This window comes from Pararge aegeria, chromosome 21, assembly GCF_905163445.1.
Source record: "Pararge aegeria chromosome 21, ilParAegt1.1, whole genome shotgun sequence".
Lineage (NCBI taxonomy): Eukaryota > Metazoa > Arthropoda > Insecta > Lepidoptera > Nymphalidae > Pararge > Pararge aegeria.
Window position 1 is genome coordinate 9,873,658 of NC_053200.1, and position 22,200 is coordinate 9,895,857.

At 34.8% G+C, this 22,200-nt stretch overlaps 1 protein-coding gene across 1 annotated transcript in view; it reads left to right on the top strand.

Moving 5' to 3' along the window:
- The first annotated feature begins 728 nt into the window (after positions 1-728).
- The window catches only part of LOC120633031 (membralin), a 155,271-nt gene continuing 133,799 nt past the window's right edge, over positions 729-22,200 (top strand). The window contains exons 1-7 of the mRNA XM_039903069.1: positions 729-866; positions 1,380-1,943; positions 3,583-3,871; positions 6,427-6,466; positions 8,390-8,624; positions 10,019-10,109; positions 18,970-19,027. Of these exons, the coding sequence (XP_039759003.1) occupies positions 1,468-1,943; positions 3,583-3,871; positions 6,427-6,466; positions 8,390-8,624; positions 10,019-10,109; positions 18,970-19,027 (1,189 nt within the window). The 5' untranslated portion in view covers positions 729-866; positions 1,380-1,467. The remainder of the gene's footprint in view (positions 867-1,379; positions 1,944-3,582; positions 3,872-6,426; positions 6,467-8,389; positions 8,625-10,018; positions 10,110-18,969; positions 19,028-22,200) is intronic.

Genomic DNA, 22,200 nt, shown 5'->3' on the forward strand with positions numbered 1-22,200 from the left:
GCTACTGCCATCACCCCCGCCGGGACGGGCTCCCACTAATATGACCATATCGCCACCTAGCATACCATACCTGTAACGTTAGAGATAACTAACTCTAGATCAATGATGTAAATATAGTAGAAACAATCTACTAAACCTCATACCTTGTAAATATGAATGAATGAATACACTTTTATTGTACACTAAAGAAAAAAAAGTAGTTACAGATTGGTCTGGTGGCCTTATCGCTACATAGCGATTTCTTCCAGGCAACCAATGGGGTAGAAGGAAAAAACATAGAAATGAGGTAGGTGGTGCAATAAATAAGATTTAAAATTATACAAATATATAAATAAAATATATATAAATATAACTTTAATATATATATATATATATAAAGTACATATAAATACAAATAAAAAATATGACAAAAATACCTATTTAACAAAAATATTAGATATAAATATATTGGATACACTAACCTCTAGAGACATCTAGTGACTAAATTGAGAAACCGAAGAAATTTATTGAAGGACTAAGATAATGAGATAATATTTTCCTTAATCTTAGATCTTTTAAATTTAATTTTGTAATTTAAAATAACATTGGTTTTATTAATGTGGTTATAATGTTATAAATCATATTACACTCTGCAAAACTGTTATAATGATTTTTTTTTATTGAACGCATTCATACCAATATGACAGCGAGTCGTCACTACTCACTTGACATTTGACATTTCAGGAATTATTTGACAGTTCGTCGTTTTTTAATCACAGAATAGTAAAATTGTTTTATTTATTTTAATTTTATTATGAAAAACAGTGAATTGATTCACGATTGTATGTAAATAACAACGAAAACGTTTTAATGGAAAGAGTATCAAGGTTATTATATAATTTTATTGTGAAAGTGTTTTTGACATTATGTACCAAGCTTGTTGATTACTTTTACTTTTCTTGGTTAAATATCTTGATTGGCCATCTGTATCTTGTGTTATAAATTTTGTTATTGCGTTTGATCTTTGCTAAACACAAATTAAACGTTCCCGCTGACACCTCTTATGAATAATTCATATTTTTAAAGAATCGAATGAAACTTTGGTCAAATGTCGATTTGTGATTGATTTTAAAAGACTACCGTACTATAACCAAAAGTCAAAGTTTTTCGCAACATCTTTGCCAACTTTTCAGTTACGTCCTCTACTGTTGACATTTTGGTTCAAAGAAATGTTATCAGGAAAACCTAGATAACACAAGTGAACCCCATCAATTTCTCTCCACATATAAAGTTAAACTACCTAATTAACCATTATATCTGATATCCAAATATCAAAAGTAATTACTGAATTTATAATAGGTCTTATGTTTATTTACTAGTAAGATACGTTTCTGTTTTAGATTTCGTAAGATGCAGTTTGACTGATGTGAAATATTATTCATAAGAGTGCAAAACAGTGTCATTTTAACAGATAACAATTTTAAAGAAATGAGTAATGCTAGAGGGGCCAATGCAATGAATAATTTACCACCAGGTGTGAATCCGGAGAATAATCCACTGCCCGGTGGACCGATCATAAACCAAGCCATGAATAGAAATAGAAATAATAACCAGAATCCCTTATTCAATGTAAGAGAAAGGTTGTTCCATGCATTATTCTTCAAATTTGCCATAGCATATGCACGGACATTCCCCCGACCTGTGCGGAGATTCTTTGAATTCCTAGTGCTTTTAAAAGCGCTTATAGCATTCTTTGTACTTGCGTACATACACATTGTGTTTTCGAGGACACCTACAACATGTTTGAATCACGTGAAGGATTCATGGCCCAGGGATGGTATTTTGAGAGTGGAAATATTGAGGAATCCAGCAAATGATTACACAATTGAACAAAGCTATGCAAAAGAGAAGAAATTGAAGAAGGATAAGGAGGAGTTCATGCTAGGAATGCTAGCTACAGAAGGGTAAGACTTGCATTTATGAGGATAATTATTATCTGTCTTTTATTTATCTCATATTCCTAATCTTTGATTAATAAGTAATGTACTAGATGTAAAGATATTTAAATACTTTTAATTCTACAAAGGAAAGCTATTTCATATATTTCATTGACTGAAGGACAATATTTATTAATAAATTTACTAAACTTACTTTGATCTGTGGGCTTATTACCATTGCTTAACACAGTATTATTTCAAAAAGACATTTTATTTGGCAGACTTCACATCTTAAAAATATGAATAGTATAATTCTGAAACAAAACATTGACAATATTAAGATGTATTTTTATCAACATCACTTACGTTACTTCCATACATTGTTTTGGTATTCATGAAATAGAGGCAAAAGATACCAATTATTATATGTAGTTCAAGTATTTGTATAAGTTCAATATTCTAATAATAATTTAGCACTGGAATTGGACAGCTGAACCTAAGTTCCAGTGGACCAAACCAAATTTGGCTAATACTTGCATTAAATATCAAATTGCATTTGTTAAAGAAATGCAGATGACATAATCAGCAAGTAAGCATTTTTACTACTGGCAAATGGTTTTCTAGTGGTTTGCGTGTGTTTAATTTGATAACAGTTTAAAATAGGAATTTTAATAAAATATAATTTAATTTAAAAATTATAATCTATATTTAAAAAAATCAGCTTCTGAATTTTATCAGTTTGAAAGTGTTTTTAAAATAATAAAATTCATGCATTTTAGAAAATCATATTAATTTTCTCTAATTATATTAATATATTTAAAACAAAACTTTATTACCTTCATAGATCATACCTATAATGGATATAATTAAATAATTGCCCAATATGTGTGTAACTATGAGTAAGAATGGATTATAAGGTTTCTCTCATGTTTGTCAGTTCTTAACAAGAATATTATTCTTTCATAAAATTGGATTACACTATAATCTGATGATGTTTTATTACTGTGTTAGTTGAAAATATTTTTACATGAGATCAGAAATATTTTATTTCAAAATTATATATAAATATTTTTAGTCTATGTTTCACTTAAAAGCATCAAAGAAATTTAAAGCCACCTCTTTATTTAATCAATACAGTCAATTTGTAAATAAACATTACCCATTTGTAACAGGCATTTAAAACAGGGTAAATTTTTCAATAATCCCTTGTATTGAGGCTGCATTTGGTAATATGCAATAAAATCAGATTTCCATATATTTAAAAGAGCTATTTCACTACTCATGCATTTGAATTTGAAAACACCCTATGAAGTACAGCCATTTCAGGGTTATTTAATTTATTTATATAATAGTGCAATACAATGAAACATTTGTTACAAATCTTAACATTGGAGTGAAATGCGCATGGAGAGTACCTTGCCTAAGTTCTTTTTGATGTGGAGATTAAATTACACTACAGTTTTTTGTCTAGCAAATTAAGCTCTTTTCTCATTGTATGTCATGGAATTCTGCAAAATAGCGCCCGCTTCTATTCAATATTTAATACTGAGATGTTTGACAAAAGCAAAAACATCTCTCGTCTGCAACATGACTGAAAATATAGTAATTAAAATGAATCCAAAGTATTTTTATCAATGTCAAATAATTTAAATACTACTTGTTCCAGATTCATAAACATTGAATCATCTACTAATGAAGATATCGAGGAAGATGAATATTTAAGAGATGGCACAGACTATGGCAATATAACACGCATACATGATGAAAATGGAGAGACTCAAAACCAGGTCATAGAGACAGGGTTCTTTGTGGATAGTAAACCGGAGTTAAAAGAGGGACTGAGTGATCTAAACCAAACTATTGTTCCTGGTGAGGAGGTGGAGCCATCATCATCTATCTGGGAAGGCATTATGGGTCTTGTTGAAGATATAGATAGAGAGTCTAAACTTGCTGATGTAAGTTTTGTTTTGTTTTGTTTTTTATGAGTTACATGTAGCTTGCGTTGCACTGTGACCTTATTGTGGTGACTATTCAATGTCTTAGGATTATATTCTTCAATATAGCATTTGACGGCCGATTGGTGCAGTGGGTAGCGACCCTGCTTTCGGATTCTAGGCCTGTGAGTTCGATTCCCACAACTGAAAAATGTTTGTGTGATGAACATGAACATAAGTATTAATGTATATTATTCATAAAAATATTCATCAGCTATCCTAGTACCCATAACACAAACTATGCTTACCTTGGTGTAAATTGTCGGTGTGTGTATTGTCGTATTATGTTTTTAATTTATTTTTAATTTTTCATTGCCTATTTAATTTTGCCTGTACCATGTTGACAATGGGTTATGCTGTTTCTTAGTCCCAAAAGCTGACCCATCTCAACTAGTACCAATAGAATTCGAATTCATATATTATTTGTTCAATGATCCAGTCAAAGATGTAGCAACCTTGTTGATGGGCCGCCACGTGCAGTTTTAAATGCTAAGCTGTATTCTAAGATTTAAGCCCGTCAACCTCGAGGCTTGAAGAAAGTGGCATATATAATAGTATAAAATCAATATCAATTGGCATGATAACATATTATGAAGTTTAAATTCGCACTTAAAAGTTGAATGTACTATCACAGTTATCTTACGTTCATTAATGTTGTTCATTTTATTATTTTTATGCAAGAAGTTCATTTCGTTAATTTTTTCTGCTTAAGAAGTAGTAGGTACCTATCCAGTTAAATCTGTTACATTTAAAAATAATCTTATTTAATTAAATAACAACTTAGGATTTTTATTAATTAATTAATTTATGAAAGGAACGCCTACATATTTTATATTATGTTTTGTTTTTAATCAATGTGACAAGCCAAGACAAGTATTAAAGGTGTACATTAAAAAATACAATCGAATTGATAACCTCCTCCTTTTTTGTAAGTCGTTTAAAAACGACTGATGTAAACAATACCAATTATACCAAACAAAAATAAACAATAGTACTAATAAGAAAAACTAAACAATACGAAACTATTTAAAACCAAAAATTAAAATCTAAAAGTGCAGTCGAGTTTGATGCCATTAACAGGTCGTATAAAAGACTAATTTAATAAAATGCATAGTAATATTAGTAGATTGTTCAATTATGCAATATTTTTCGTTATTGGCGACGGGATAAATCCCGTAACTACGGATTTAAGAGTAACGAGTAGGCATCTATAATCCTGAGTATACCTAGACTCAGGATTATAAATGCCTCCTATTTTTGGGTTTGTTTTGGTGCTCCTTAACCCCCTAGGTTTAAGGTTGTAGACGGTAAAGGAGCACCCAAAACAAAGAAAGAACTACACCTGCATTATTCACTTCATTTTTAACCCTCGACGCATAAAAGACTGGTTCGGTGGTTTTTAAATTTTAAATATATCCCACCTCGTGATTAATTTCGATAACACCAACATTTCACGTAAACATTTCTGAGATTAGTTTTAGAAGGAATTTTCAACAGTTTATAAATATAATATAACCCTGTACGGTTATATAATAACCTTGTAAGGTTCGCGCTTCCCGGGCTCTGGATGTATTTCATTAAGACATGACACCTCCGCAGAGCTTTATGAATGCAATGAGTATTGACGTTCTTTACCTTTACATAACCGGTCTAGTTATAAGGCTTTGCCGAGCGAACGGTTCTAAAAATAAATCACAGCAAATTAACAATGCGATCTCGAAGATGTTATAGACTTAACAGGATTTGTAGTAACCACCATATCGCCAAGACATTCTGCGTTCAGCTCTCACAAGATAGAAAAATGAATGTTAAAATGCAAAATGTAAATTGTTGATGTTGGAAAAGAGCAACTGCTGAGTTTCTTGCCGGCTTCTTCTCGGTAGAATCTGCCTTCCGAACCGGTGGTAGAATCACTACAAACAGACAGACTTGACGTTTCAAAAGTGCTTATATTAGGCCTACTTGAAATAAATGAATTTTGAATTTTGAATTTTTGAATTTTGATATGATGCTGCGTAGAAACCGATTAGGGATATAAGAATACCTGCCCTTTAAAAGTTACCGCGTACCTGTCTTAGTGCATTGCAATATTGTGAGATCGCACGAACAAAAAAGAAAATATATTCGATCAAAGACGCGGATGTAGTTTTTCATAGTTCGGTTTAATTATGCACTAGTGATGTAATGTTTTTAAACAGCGATAGTACTGTTAAAAGCCCTCCGTAACTGATGAAATGAAAATTACCCCGCAGCCTTTTTGTTTTTCACAATATTAGATATATTTAAATACAAGATACGAGCTTTTAAATTCAAACATATCATATATCTTAAAGAGTGTTATAAACAAGTTTTACAACATGGTTTTTTATACTAATTGGGTAAACAAAGTCATAATCATTCACTACTAAATATATACTCAAGTATGCAAGCCAACGACCTTTTAATGATCCAAGATGTACGCAGTTAGTTTTAAAATTGGCTTATATCATTTAAAATATTTTTAATTTTTTTTTCAGGAGTCCCTTAATGAGTCGGGAGCCAACGATTCGTCAAAAGGTATGGATCACATTAAACTTTACCTTTACATAGAAATCTGGTCGCACATCTGTACGCATTGTATATAGCGACACCTTGCCATACACACCTGCAAACGCCTTACCATTTGAGTAGAGATTGTCATACGCACACACAGAAACATTGTATATGACTGATATTGAGGTATCAAAAACCACTTCACTTTAGTAGTGTTTTTCGAACAGGCGGTTAGTCACTTCATTCTAATATGTATATTCTAAGTATTTATGTATATAATTCATAAAAATATTCACCAGGCATCTTAGTACCCATAACACAAGCTACGCTTACTTTGGGGCTAGGTGGCCATGTGTGTATTGTCGTAGTATATTTATTTATTTAGCAGTTGTCTGTATTTATTTTACCTCTAATGTTCTAAACGTTTACCACAAAATGGGGAAAATGGTAAAAGTTTGTGAGCTAGCAACATTCCGCGGGTATGAAGTGAGACGTGCTCTCTGTTTTTGGACACAATACACTGTATGTAGTAATGGCTGAATGAGGATTCTGTAGGTTCTTAATTCTGTGCGCACTCACACAGACTCAAGATTTTTTTGAAGTGATAACTTCTTTTAGAGTGGATTTTTAAATGAGATGGAATTTTTGAAAAGAGATTTTGGTTTTACTTTGTCCAATCAACGCAATATTAGCACAAATATAAAAGTATATTTGCGTCTGTATTCACGTGATATCTAAATAACTTCGAATAAAAATTGTTTATTTCCTATTTAAGTTCCCATGAATTTCTATTTTAGACCGTAATATTTTAAAGATAATGATGATCATACCAGAGTCGAAATTGTTAACGATGATTCATAAAATAATAGTAAATGTATTTTTAAGTTTCTAATCTTTATATATATATATATTTCTTGTGTGCGTGTGTATGTCACTGAACTCCTCCTAAACGGCCGGACCGATTTGAATGAATTTTTCGGTATGCGTTTGGGTGGCACCCTGGATGGTTTAGATTCACAAATCAGCCCGACAGCTGGCGCTGGGGTCCGCTAGTAATTTATAAAATACAATTCATAACAAATAGACATTTTTTTACATTTTTTATTCGCCAAAATAAGGATTAAAAAAAATCCGTAATAAATGTCGGCGAAGCTTGAAGAACAGCTTGAGTTGATACTGATGTATGAATGAATACACTTACATTGCACACCACATAAAAATATAGGATAAATTTGAAATTCAAATAAATCACAATTCATTTATTTCACGTAGACCCAGTTTATAAGCACTTTTGAAACGTAAAGTCAGTCTGTTTGTAGTGACTCTACCACCGGTTTGGAAGGCAGATTCCACCGAGAAGAAACTCGGCAGAATGCTCTTTTTCAACATCATTTTACATTTTAAAATCCTTTAAATTTTCTGTCTTGTGAGAGATGAAAGCACAGCCTGCTTCCAAGTAGCCTTGCCGATAAGAAATTCATCAATCGTATAGTAACCATGCTTTATTAAATATGTTTTAACACATTGATTAAACTTATGCATTGGCAGGTCCAAAATTACCTTGGGAATCGTATTATATGCATATACTCAATCCCACAAATGACTTATGCACCATTCGCAAACGATATGCAGATGTCACTAACTTTGTCCATTTCGAGTAAGATCGAGTTCATGCAATGATTTTTTTTTTTTTTTTTTTATAAATATACTACGACAATACACACACATCGCCATCTAGCCCCAAAGTAAGCTTAGCTTGTGTTATGGGTACTAAGATAGCTGATGAAGATTTTTTTATGAATATAATACACATAAATACTTATAATATACAGATAAACACCCAGACACTGAAAAACATTCACGTTCACACAGTGCTGCCCACTGCGCCACTCGGCCGTCAAATGATGATGACGATAAAAAAGGTTAATTTATTCTATTCCGTTTCAGATGAAGACTATATACTGGAGTACTCTCTGGAATATGGCTTCCTACGGCTCTCGCCAAGTGCAAGACTCCGCCTAAAGATTCCCGTCAAAATAGTCACATTGGACCCGCAAAAAGATAAATGTTTCGGGGATTCTTTCTCCCGTTTCGTGCTTGACGAGTTCTTGGGTTATGATGACCTTCTGATGGCTTCGATTAAGGGTCTCGCCGAACAAGAGGATAACAAGGGTTATTTAAGGTGAGTGAAAGCGTGATGGTAGTCTTATCTAGTTGGAGTAGTAGCGACAGCGTAAAACAGTCTAGATCGCTGAAAAAAAAATGGTTTTTGATAAAGTGACTGAAAAACTAGTACTTTTTTTAGCTTTTAAACGTGCGGAAAGTGGGATATTTTGGCACTCGTGCTTCTTGCTTTAAAGTGCTCTTACCTTCACTTGTAGGAAATATTCAGTTTAAAGAATTAATTAAAACAAATAAAAAGATTAACAAGCGGTGATAGCCCAGTGGGTCTAACTACGAATTCACTTTTAGCTTATAAAAAAGTCCTATTATAGTATAAAGGACTACGTAATCGATAAAAAAGCTTGGGTGTGAATGATTGCTCTAACCGGGTTTGCTCTTCTAATAATTTTAAATGACAATGTGAGATGGTGATAACAAAAAAAAAACACCCGGCTAAGTTTGTTGTGGGCTTCTTCTTAGACCAGGACGCGTTTGGAACCCTCGTAGCTTTAGTTTTAAGTCTACGAATATGGTTTTCGCCATCATCTCACTACCGTGTAATACTCATGTAATGTACGCATCAAAAGCGCCACCTATGGCCCTACTTGAATAAAGATATTTTTGACTTTGACTTTCGGGGACCGAGTTCGAATCCCACGCACGCACCTCCAACTTTACAAAGATATGTGCGTTTTAAGCAACATAAATATCACTTGCTTCAACTGTGGAGGAAAACATCGCCAAAAAACCAGTATCCCTGAGAGTGCTGTATAATGTAGAACAAAAAATATTTATTATGAATATTTTTTATGAATATAATACACATAAATACTTATAATGTACAGATAAACACCCAGCACTGAAAAACATTCACGTTCATCACACAAACATTTTCCAGTTCGGGAGATCGAATTCACGGCCTTGGACTCAGAAAGCAGGGTCGCTGCCCACTGCGCCAGCCGGCCGTCAAAAAGTTATAAAAAAAAGTTATAAGTTCTTTCAACCTTATTAACTTACTCACACCCACAGTCAGCACTGTAAACTATCAAAATTAAGCTTAATTTGCTATACTCCGCGAAAAGCAGGAGAATCTGTGTGGTGTAATTTATAATTTCTTCAATACTTATACTCCACACCAAACAGATCTTTGGCAATGTACCCTCTACGCACGTTTCGCTCCGAAACCGGAGCAACCTCAGGAGATGTTGACTTTACAATGAATAATTGTTGCGTTGTTGTGGAGTCTACGGATTGAAGAAATTATAAATTACACCACACAGATTTTTCTGCTTTTCGCGGAGTATAGCAAATTAAGCTTAATTTTGATAATATATCATGGATTTCCGCAAAGTAACACCTGCTTCTATCCAATAGCACTGTAAACATTTATTTTATAGTAATATTTTGTTTCAGAAATGTGATAACTGGTGAGCATTATCGTTTCGTATCGATGTTGACCGCCCGGAGCTCCTACATCGCTGCATTCTTCATCATGCTTGTCTTCGTGAGTATATATACCATCTTATTTATATCTGCACGTGTGTATAGCGCGGTTTTATGACACATATTTTTGACGACCTTTCTGGCGCAACGGTGAGCGCTGTGAATTTAAGCAGGAGTTCTCGGGTTCCATTCCCGCCAGCGATTTGGAATTTTTTTTATTTTTTTATTTTCCCCTGGTCTGGTATGGTTGGAGGCTTTGGCTGTGGTTACCACCCTACCTCGCGTAGAAACCGATTAGGGGTATGACTACCATACTCCCTAACAGATAAGCCCGCTACCATCTTAGACTGCATCACTGGTTGTGGTAAGTGTACAGGTTTGTGCAGTGAAGGTCTAATTTGGAATAATATAAAAAACACAGTGCAGATGTGTGTGATAAAAATAAACATAGTGTTCAATACCACAAAAGGAAAAAAATAGAACCCTTAAAGGATGATGATTTTTAGATAGATAGATAGAGAGATAGAAAGACTTTATTGCACATACAGGAAAAAAGAGACAAATGAAACAAAACAAAAGGTAAATAAATATATATGCGCAAAGGCGGCCTTATCGCTTTCTCATATCGCTTTTTTTAGTGTTCCGTACCACAAATGGAAACAAAACAGAACACTTATAGGATTCTTATCTTGGTTTTCAATATGTGTGTGTGTCAATACCTTTCTTGGGTATATTATATACTCAGGTCTACAGTCTCTTGAAACTGTGGAAAAAATCCAACTACTTATTATTTAACATAAACAAAGCTCATACTTATAATTCAACATAATCAGTCGCATGTTCAACTTGAATTTTGGCTATGGGTTCATATATGAATTGCAAAGTAATTTGTAATACTCTGCTAATATTATAAATGCGAAAGTATGTCTGCTTGTTTATTTGTTACCTATGTTCCGCTTAATCGCTAAACAGATCTTAATATAATGGAATAGAGATAGTTGGTATCCTTAAGACAGTCTCAGGATGTTTTTTTATCCCGAAAAAGTAATTGCTCCTGCGGGATATTATGAAAAGCAAAACAAGCGCGGGCGAAGCTGCCGATGCGACGATTCTAGTAAAGAATTGTCTCTATGGCAGCTGTTGTATCTTAGTAAAATCTGTTATATCAATTAATCGAGTAATTATGTTATATTTTTTTTATAATACAAAAATGTTTTAGGTAACAAATTATTTTGTTTCAATGTGCCTGCCATCTAGCGGCAAGTAGCGTATTAACCAAGACCGATATGATTACACCGGTTCACTGGTGCACTCTATAAAGGGCTTAAAAAGTTCCTCCACTCACAAACAGATGGCGCTATACGAAGTTTATGAAACCCGTTTTTGCTTTCCATCTAAAATGGATGGCGTTTTAATAAGTTATATTAACACTGATCGATGGTTTGGCGATCCTTAATTCGGTACTGGACAAATTCTGGACTCGTAAGATTCTTGATTAGGCAGATTCGCTTTACGGCAGAAGTCCCTACAATCACAAACAAATTATTGTTTTATATAAAACATTAGATATATTAGCGCGCCTTTGCAGTAAAATTAACACGCTCTGTTATGCCGTCATGCCACATAATTGAATTGGATTTTTTTTTTTAAATTTACAAACATAAGATGAGAATAATAATACCACGAAGTTCTGAGTAGATTTCTCATGTCCGGCAGAGATATTTTTATCCTATTATAATATTCCCCATTTATGTTCTCTGCCGTTAATATGACATATAAGTTTATTTTACAGTATTGAAATAAAAACAAAGTACTAAAAATATGGATGTATATTTTTAGTACTTTGGGCACCGCTATAACGATTCATATATGAGTTAAATCCATATAATGATTGCCAGGAAGAAATCACTATAAGTAATAAGGCCGCCTTTGTAACACAAATTTAAATTTCGGAGTGGTGCAGTTAAGATCTACATATTTTTTCTGTAACACCTATTTACCTGTATCAGCAAATAAATAAAATTGAATTGAATTGAATTCATATGTATGTATTTTCTTGTGTGAAATAAAGTATTTTTGATGGATTGATTGATAACTTATTACGTGATAATTCTAATACATTTAGGAACCAAGGTATTACTAGTTGCGTTGCTTTTTAGTTTTGTGTATTGAGTTCATATTCCGCACCATCTTTATCAACCCATTACCAGTCCACTATGGGGCATGGGTGTCAGTGGTGTATATGGTTAATGACCAGCTTAGGCATAAAGATCGCATACAATTGAAAAATTCTCCTACTATAAGAGTTATATCAAAAAATTAGCGTAGGCAGTGCTTTTACGAATGTATGAAGTGCACGCCACTGATGAGTGCCCTATATTAGAAAGGATTTAGGCAGTAGTCCACCACGCTGGATAACTGCGGATTGGTAGACTTCAAACGCTTTAAGAACATGTTGGCGATCTCTCAGGCATGCAGGTTTTCTCCCGACGTTTTCCTTCATAGCTGAAACAAGTTATATTTAACCAATTGTTGCCCGCGGCTTCGTACGCGGTTTTTTGGTTTTTTATAAATATTGCGGGAACCGTACATCTTTCCGGGATATGTCTATGTGTTACTCCAGGGTATGATCTATCTCCATTCCAAAATTAAGTCAAATTGGTTCAGTAGTTTTTGCGTGAAAGAGTAACAAACATCCATCACCATTCATTCATACAAACTTACGCACATCATTTTGTAAAGTTAGTGGTGTGAAAGTATAGGCGGAATTCTCCATAAACACGTATTCCCTCAAGAGTAATGATTTTCTTCGTAAAATCAAAGTCTAGTATCGTCGCATTCCTTTTTCTTGAAAAGATAGATACTTAAAAAATCTGACCCTCTAAACAAATCTAATCTACTAATAAATTACATTTTTCTTTCGCCTTGTACAGCGGACTCAAAAACAAAATTGAAATAACATGATAGAAAGAAAGAGATCTTTCTTAAAAACTTTTGGATGAGAAAACGTCGATCTCATCAAATTTTTATTGGTAAAATCGGTCTGAGCTATATCTGTCCCTATCGCACTCTACGGTCCTAGGCAGGCCCAGCGCGACGGTAATTGTTTTTTCAAATACCTATTCATCAAATTCGTCGACAGTCGATAGTGTTAAAGCCAAGAAACCTGCGTTTTGTTGGGTTTTAAGCTTCTTTAGTGCCCAGCTGTGGGACATTAATAGGTTGCAGATGAGAGGAATAAATTAATCGCCCTTGCAGTGTACACGCCACTGGTTATAGATCAATTAATAGTTAAAGTGAGGCGCGGCCCCTCAGCCGCCACTAAAATCAGGTCTCCCTCCCCAAGTTACAGTTATTGCACTTTTACAGCCCTTTCAAACTTTATTACGGTACCAAATTCCACCTTTATACAGCGCGGAACGTCTTATGTGTGTTTAACAAAACTCCTTATGGACTTTACTTGACTGAGGTGGGGGTTTTTGACATACACGTATATACGTATGGAAATATATATGGACGAACGGTTCAGTGCAGTGAAGTGCCTGTGATAGGCCTACAAGAATAAATAAATTTAGAATTTGAATTTGACATCGATCTTTCTACTTTCGCAGCCCATAAAAAATCTGGCAGAACCAGTACAGGATGTGTTCTTTTTTTTACTGATGGTACATCATCATCAGTAGCCTATAACAGACCACTGCTAAAAACTCTCTGGACTAAAGCAGGGTTGGTAGACCCCTCACGAGATGGACGGATGACATGAACCGAGTCGCAGGGTGACCGCCGGATCCAAGTGGTACAAGACCGTGGTATTTTGGAACTATAAAAGACCTATGTCCAGCAGTGGACGTCCATTGGTTGACATGACGATGATGGCAAAAAAGTAGTTTGTGTTGTGTTAGGGGTTTTGTTTTTAATATAACTGCCATACCCCGTTACCAAATCAGATTGCGTTATCACTCGACATTGCATTCAAAGGCTATAAATAAATAAACATACTACGACAATACACACAACGCCATATAGCCTCAAAGTAAGCGTAGCTTGTGTTATGGGTACTAAAATAGCTGTTGAATATTTTTATGAATATAATACACTTAAATACTTATAATATACAGATAAACACCCAGCCACTGAAAAACAATCATGTTCATCACACAAACATTTTCCAGTTGTGGGAATCGAATCCACGGCCTAGGTTTAGGAAGCAGTGTCGTTGCCCACTGCGCCAGTCGGCCGTCTTATATAAAATACTTACTACCACTAGAAGTTGTACCCATACAGTCAAACTAGTTAGTTGATGCCAGAACGATGATACGGCCAGATTATCGCATCTAATGCCATGATCTTTTGTTCATGCCATGTGCCTGTGACAAAGATGACGGCCGATTGGCGCAGTTTGCAGCGACCCTGCTTTCTCAGTCCAAGGCCGTGGGTTCGATTCCCACAACTGGAAAATGTTTGTGTGATGAGCATGAATGTTTTCAGTGTCTGGGTGTTTATATGTATTATAAGTATTTATGTATTATATTCATAACAATATTCAACAGCTATCTTTGTACCCATAACACAAGCTACGCTTACTTTGGGGCTAGGTGGCGATGTGTGTATTGTCGTAGTATATTTTTTTTTTTATTTTTTTTTATAAAGGTATTAGGCATATTGCGGACGTCAGCGCACAGTGAAATTGTATTAATCAATTGTCAAAGCGGCGTGCATATTGGTGGGCATATCTCCGGTTTCGTGCCTGTCAAAGCGCGAAGTAAATTGTGGAATGCCGCCGGAACGCAATTGATTGCCGGCCATCGCTCATAAATTGACAGACATTACAAATCTATTTGTCGATTGCCGTTGCGAATGTATAGATCAAACGCTTATTGCATTCGATAGTTAAATACGTTTAATGGAATTACTGTATTATACCTAAAAGGGGTTATAGGTATATCTAATTTGTTGAATGATGAAATACGTTATTTGCGATTATGCAATATAGAAAGTTTATTTATTAAACTCTTTATTTGTATACCACAACATTAACATATTTAAAATATAACAAAAACAGAAACATATCGAAAGAAATAGTAATACAAAAGGCGGCCTTATCGCTTAATAGCGATCTCTGCCAGGCAACCTTAGAATTAGGAAAATAAAAGAGAAGAATAGACTGCTGGTGGTACAAATATTAAAATACATACATATGCGAAATATAAATTGAGAAAGATTTTTATGTAAATTCAAAATAACGTAATAAATAGCTATAAACTAATCTAGGTTGGTATGTGATGACTTTTTCAAATATAGGTACTTTTGATTTGTGTCCTTATATTGAAAACTATCGCTATATTTATAATGTGGCTTCTACACAAAGTCAATTATAACTTAATACTAAAACTAGAATATGTTGCTAAATAAAAACTTCCGAAAACTAAGAAACAAGAAGCGATACAGTGATTGATTGATCCGGCGTGGGTTCTGCCATATATTAACGGCACCGCCGCCTTTTAATATTAACGGGCGATCGATGCTTCAGTTAACGGTTGCTGTAAAAACTGCCGTTCGCCCGTGGACGTATTACACATAGCCCATTGCGTTGTTCAGTATACGATACCGTACTTTGTTGGTACGATCTAATGAGCGCGCTTTTCGCTTTATTATCTGACTAGCTGTTGCCCGTGACTTCGTTCGCGTTTTAAACTTTTTTTAAGGGTAGGGTGTGTATGTTACTCTCCGTCCTTCCAACTAGGAGGTAATTGAACGGAGGATGCCAAAAAATGAAGTTGTTTGGTTGCTTAGTTAGGGCGTAAAGGACAAACAAATACACTTTGGCATTTATAATATTATTTACTATCTGATAGGATTCCAATCCAAACTGCAGACCGCTGTAGTGGCGAGTGGCAGTATGAAGGCGGATATTTTTTTACTTCAAAATCTCATATGATTATACAAGTAACCAAACATTTTGTATGCGTTTTTATCCTTAGTTCGAGACGGGTTTTAAAAATTATAACAGTTGCTTAAATAGCGCAATAAACTGATACGCGTGGTCACAATTCGGGCCATAGCACTCTCGCGTATAAAATTTCTGTACATTTCTTCTTTTTCCGTTCCCAAAAGGTTAAACCGGACCCTATTACTAAGACTCCGCTGTCCTTCCATCTGTCTGTCTGAACGTCTGTCACAAGAATGTAGCTCATGAACCTTTTGAAATGAAATTTACACAATTTATATGACGACAACAACGGAGACCGATTCAACAAACATAGATAAAGCCGTTTTTTTAAAAACGATTTCGAAACCGAAACCGAAAGATTCTGTACCATTATCTAATGGTACAGAATCTTCTAGGTCGGTTTTTTATCCTCATTTTTCTGCTCTGATGAAGCTTTCCAATGTTGCACGGGTTTTTATACAAACAATGGCACGGGCCGCACTTCCAACAGGAAGGAATGTATCGCATATCCCCAGCCAGGGATAACGCACCGCCTCTATCAATCTTTTCGCCACATCATTTGCTCCCCGCGCGGCTTTCTCGCGATTGAATTTCATTAATGAAACGCTTAGTGCAGATTGAATCCATTTAAGTCAGAGTGCCATCGGGCCCAGTAAACGTTCCTGCTCAGGCACTAATGTTAGCCAAGCAGTACCTGGGAATTCTTTAATTCCTCAAACAGTCTTCTGATTTTGATTTTTGGCTTCTGGGTGTGGATACTTAACTTATAAACAAATACAATACAGACAATACACACATCGCCATCTTGCCCCAAAATAAGCGTAGCTTGTATTATGCTTATTAATATTACCAATGAATATTTGTATGAATAATATACATAAATACTTATATATATAAACACCCGGTCACTGAAAAACATTCATGTTCATTACACAAACATTTTCCAGTTGTGGGAATCGAATTCACGGCCTTCGAACCAGAAAGCAGGGTCGCTGCCCACTGCGCCAATCGGCCGTCAAAATTATGATACCGATTAAAACTGCCTTTACGCCCCAGACTACAAAGATGATTTTTCTAACGTACACTTAGCAGTTATTTTAAATATAGAACGTTTTAAATGCTTCTTTTGTTTGCTTTGCCTTTACCTATGTTCATAACTACAGCTTATTTTTTTGTTTATTGTAATTAACATTTTATTAATTACTGTTACTGTTCCGCTCAATTTTATGTATATCAGTAAGAATGGCATTATAGTAATTTTTATGTTAAGTATCACTTTTTTATTGCTAAATTAACTTTATAAAAAATAATATTTTATCTGTACACATATTAATTATTATTATTTAATAAATATATAATAATAACTAACTACAGATACTCCTAACTATTGATATCCTTAGATACTCACCTGGGCTGGAAGAGCCACGTCCGTAATCTTAGCACAAAACTCTCGCGATTTAAATATGCCCTAAATTATTAAAAGCAAATTAAGAAACTAGAAACTGCACTGTCCGCGTACTACGCAATTCGCAATCTCGTGGATTCTCTTTGGGATAAACCTATCTATGAATATGTTACTATCTAAGATGGTAGCGGGCTAACCTGTTAGCTCCCTAACAGGTTAGCCCGCTATATAGCAGTTATATTTAACCCATAACTCTAATCGGTTTCTACGCAACATCATACCGGAACCCTAAATCGCTTAGCGGCGCGTCTTTGTTGGTAGAGCGGTAACTAGCCACGGCCGAAGCCTCCCATTTAACCAGACGAGACCAGAGAAAATTTGAAAATAATAAATAATCTGCATCGCGAGAGATAATAAATTATGTGAAATCATTCATTTAAGATTGCACTTCTACATAAATGCAGACACACACGCACCCAAGCACATACATTTGCACACTTATGGAGCAAATGTATGTGTGAGTGTGCGTAAGTGTGTGCGTGTGGCACACACTTACGCACACACACACCCACTCACACTCATTCATGCTGTTGTGAATATCGTAACTAATTCATTTTGTATATATTGTACTTGCACCTATTGCTTTATTGTCGCAGTTTATATATGTAATCTAGATTTGGCCTTATTTTAGTCATAAGATAAACCCTTAACCAAAAAAGTTTGTAACGCTGTTGGATTACTAATAAATAAATAAATAAATAAAGGATTGAGAAGTTGATTTCTTAATTAACCTTCATGCTTATTTGGACGGAAACCAAGTTATCTTTATTCACGAATAACTATAAGGATATAACTATTCGATCAGCTCGTTTATGAATAAATAATTGACCGAGAGAAGTGTAGTTTTAGAGTTTACTTGGGTACAATTGTTATTTAACCGTCTGTCCAGCTGTCTATCCGTCTGTCAGGGCCTGAATTAAGGAACAAAGTAACTTCAAATTCACGTGGATTCGTAAATAAATTCTTTATTACGTTTGTTTGTCACCTAGCTCCTCCTAAACGGCTGGTCCGATTTGGATGAAATTTTGGATGTACATTTCAATGAGTTCCTGTATGGTTTGGACTCTGTAAATAGGTCTGCTGGGTCCGCTAGTAGTGTTATAAATACAAAAATGTATGGTTTGATATTGTTTTTGACCCATTAACGTCACAGTGATGGGCACAGGCTTCGTCTCTAATAGGAGAGCCGGTTTTCTAATAACAAAGGATAAGGCCCGCCACGCCGTTCCAATGCGGGTAGGTGTCCTTTAATGACTATTAATCACAAGTGATAGTAAACGATAGTAATCAACCACTTAGCGTGCTCTCCGAGGCACGGGGGTGCCCTAACTCCTACCTGGTACCAACGAGGTAGTTTGTTTATAGCATATACATCGTAATATTTTAGCTAATAAGTACGTAATTAATACCGCTATTGGCTGAAATAGAACTATTGCGATAATTAAAAGTAGGTTTGCTTAGTTATACTTCTGTTCATTACACATACGTATTTTTTTATTGTTACAGACTGTTTCAATATCGATGCTGCTCCGATATGCTCATCACCAGATATTCGTCTTCATAGGTAAGTATTACATAATAATATTTTCTATGTAATTGCTCGTGAAGTGGCAGCTTTCGACTTTATCAACATCTAATTAAAAATATGATAGTCTACTCTGAAGCAGACAATGAGTTTTACATACATTCCCTACCTACTTTTTTTTATGCGCTTTGGGAATATCTGATGTGAGTGAATTTTTCGGAATAAACAGGATATGCAGCTACAATTATTGCTGTCTACCTTCAAATACTGTGCGGTTATATATTTAATTTTTGCCTACAGGTCTTGGGTACTCTTAGAACAATACCAAGCCACTAACTAAGCGTAGCTTGTGTTGTGGGTACTAAGATAACTGATAAATATTAAGGAATAATATATATAAAAACTTATTATATATAAATGAACACCCAGGCCCTGAAAATAGTGTTGCCCAAATTCAGTCTTGGTCTTGCAGTCTTGGTCTTGTTCTTGCGTTTTTGCAAGACCAAGACCAAGAACAAGACCGCGTATTTTTAGCAAGACCAAGACCAAGACTGACCGTGCAAGACTTGAGCAAGAACAAGACATAGCCTGCAAGACTCTTGCGTCTTGCAGCTAGGACTTAGCGCTATTTCACGGAGTAGTTAGGTGTAACAGTTCGGTGTATAGGTAGGTAGGTACGCTTAGGAATTCTATGAGACGCAAAAAACTATATCAAAGAATATGAAAAACTGGACCTATGCGCATTACGACTAATACCATAAACATAGCGAATAAAAAAATATCTATTAAAATCAAACTGAGTGCATGCATAGTTATGTTTTAACCATCGGCACTTTGATAATGCGGCATCAAAGGTTTTGTACTTACTTCTCAAAGAAATTTGCCGCTTTTCGGAAGTACATGGTTATGATACACGCGCCGGCGGCTTCTTTTGAAATCTAAAACAATCGTTGCCGCCGCGCCGAAATCATAACATTTGACACTATTCATGCAAAATAATTTCGAATTTTAAGAGTACCTACAGGTGTTCCAAAGAATAAATAAGTTTCAGAGTGCTTAGAATGAAAATGAATACATTATACTGATCACGCAAGTAGTATTATGATTAGGATAAAATGGTGAGGATAGGTAGTAGATGTCATAATAATTCATTCTAGTAAGTAATTATAATATTGATTACTTATATGGTTTTAAACTAATTACTTAGGTACTATTATTGTACATTTAGTCAATATATTTCTTAAGTTTTTACAAGAAAAAATAGCAAAAAAGTGTTCGAATATCTCTGAGAGAGATGATGAGAGTAAGTATTTACTAGCTGTGCCCGCGACTTCGTCCACGAGGAATAGTAACTTTGGAGGTATAGTGACGTTCAGGATTTATTTATTTATTTTAAAACTTCTGTCATCAAACATACAAACGAACTCTTCAGCTTTATAATATTAGTATAGATGCACGCCAAAACATTCACTTATATGTAAAGAATAGTGATTGGCACTAATTCTTTACATATATTTTATTCACGGGTCGCGTCTGTACAAGTAGGTAATATTTAGTGTGTGTTTGTACGCCGCACGCGGCATCGTTCGATTTGCGGCGGCATCCTTTTCATAGAGCCGGCACGTGGCGAGGCGGCGCGGTAAAAAGCAAGGAAACGTACTATAAATGAAGGAATTATTTTAATTCCAGTCATTTCCAATTGAGCTGTGCTTCGATTCTAACTTAATAATTGTTTTTACTAATTCTCGTTGTTTTCTAAAAACGTATCACGTGTACAATTTAATATGAGTGACGAAGATTCAAGACCCAAAAGCAAATTTGAGGAGTTTTTCGAAATAATTCATGCATCCCAAACTGCCTTGTGTAAATTGTGCCAACATAAAAAGATTGAAATAAAAATGAAAAACAGAAACACTTCAGGCTTAAGGAAACATCTAATGTCTTTCCACAAAAAGGAATCAGAAATATTTCTTCCTGTTAAACCAAAATTAAGTGGAGATATCACAAGCTTTTTAGTAACCGCTGGAAGAAGTGGACAGGTAAGAATATTTTTTTAACAGTTAAAAGAATTTTAACTCCGCGTAGCTATTCATGCGATACTTTCAAAAACGCCATTAACTTACGTAAGTATTTTTGAGTTAGTGGTGTTTTCATCTAGGGGTGCGACATATTAAGTATGTAATTATCGTCTTAAATATTTTTTATAAACACCCATATTTTCATTTAATCGGCCAGTAACAACTAAGTACTTTATTTTGGTAAATTACAATACAGTGCAACCTTAATATAACAAATATCAATTTAACGATTTTCTCGATTTAACAACAACAAACCTCCTCCTCTTATACGCTCAAACCTAGTATGTTTTAAATAATAACACAAGATTTATTGTTTTGTTTCAGTCGGAAAACAGCAGTGACAACATCACGACAGCTACAGTTGATTGGGTGGTGAAAAAATATCTTCCCTTCTCATTTTTCGATGACGAAGCTACACAAGTATATTTTCGACGTATTTGCCCTAATATGGTGTTTCCTAAAAGGTCTACACTTAGAAGGAAAGTCAAAGAGCGATTTGAAGAGCTCCAATTGAATCTCAAGGAACGACTTCAACCATTATCATCTAAAATGTCGTTTACCATTGATGGGTGGACGTCAATTGCTGGTAGGAGTTACTACGGGGTTACTATTCATTATATAGACAACGAATGGAAGTATCGATCTGTAGTTCTTGATTTTATACCATCACGCGGTCGACATACTGGGGAAGATATTGCAACGATTTTCCATGAATGTTTATTGGAATATGGCATAATTGATAAAATACAAGGTATCACGGTCGACAACGCAACTGCAAATACCAAATTTATGTATGAACTGGGCAAACAGCTGCCGCCACACTTTGATTCAGACAATCAACATTTCCGGTGCTTTGCTCACATTTTAAACCTTGGTGTACAAGATTTATTAAAGACCTTAGCATTACACTGTGAGTCTGACACTAACGCGCAAGATCAGCAGTACGAAGACTATGCAGACGAAACTGAGGATGAGGAAGATGAAGAATCTGCACCAAATATTGCTGACTCGCGTACATCTGTAACAAAGTTACGCAGTATTTCCAGTAAAATAAAAAGAAGTGAGATAGTGAAGAAGAAGTTTCAGTCTGCTTGTGAAGCAGCTGGCGTGCCATCAAATCTAAATGCCATTCTT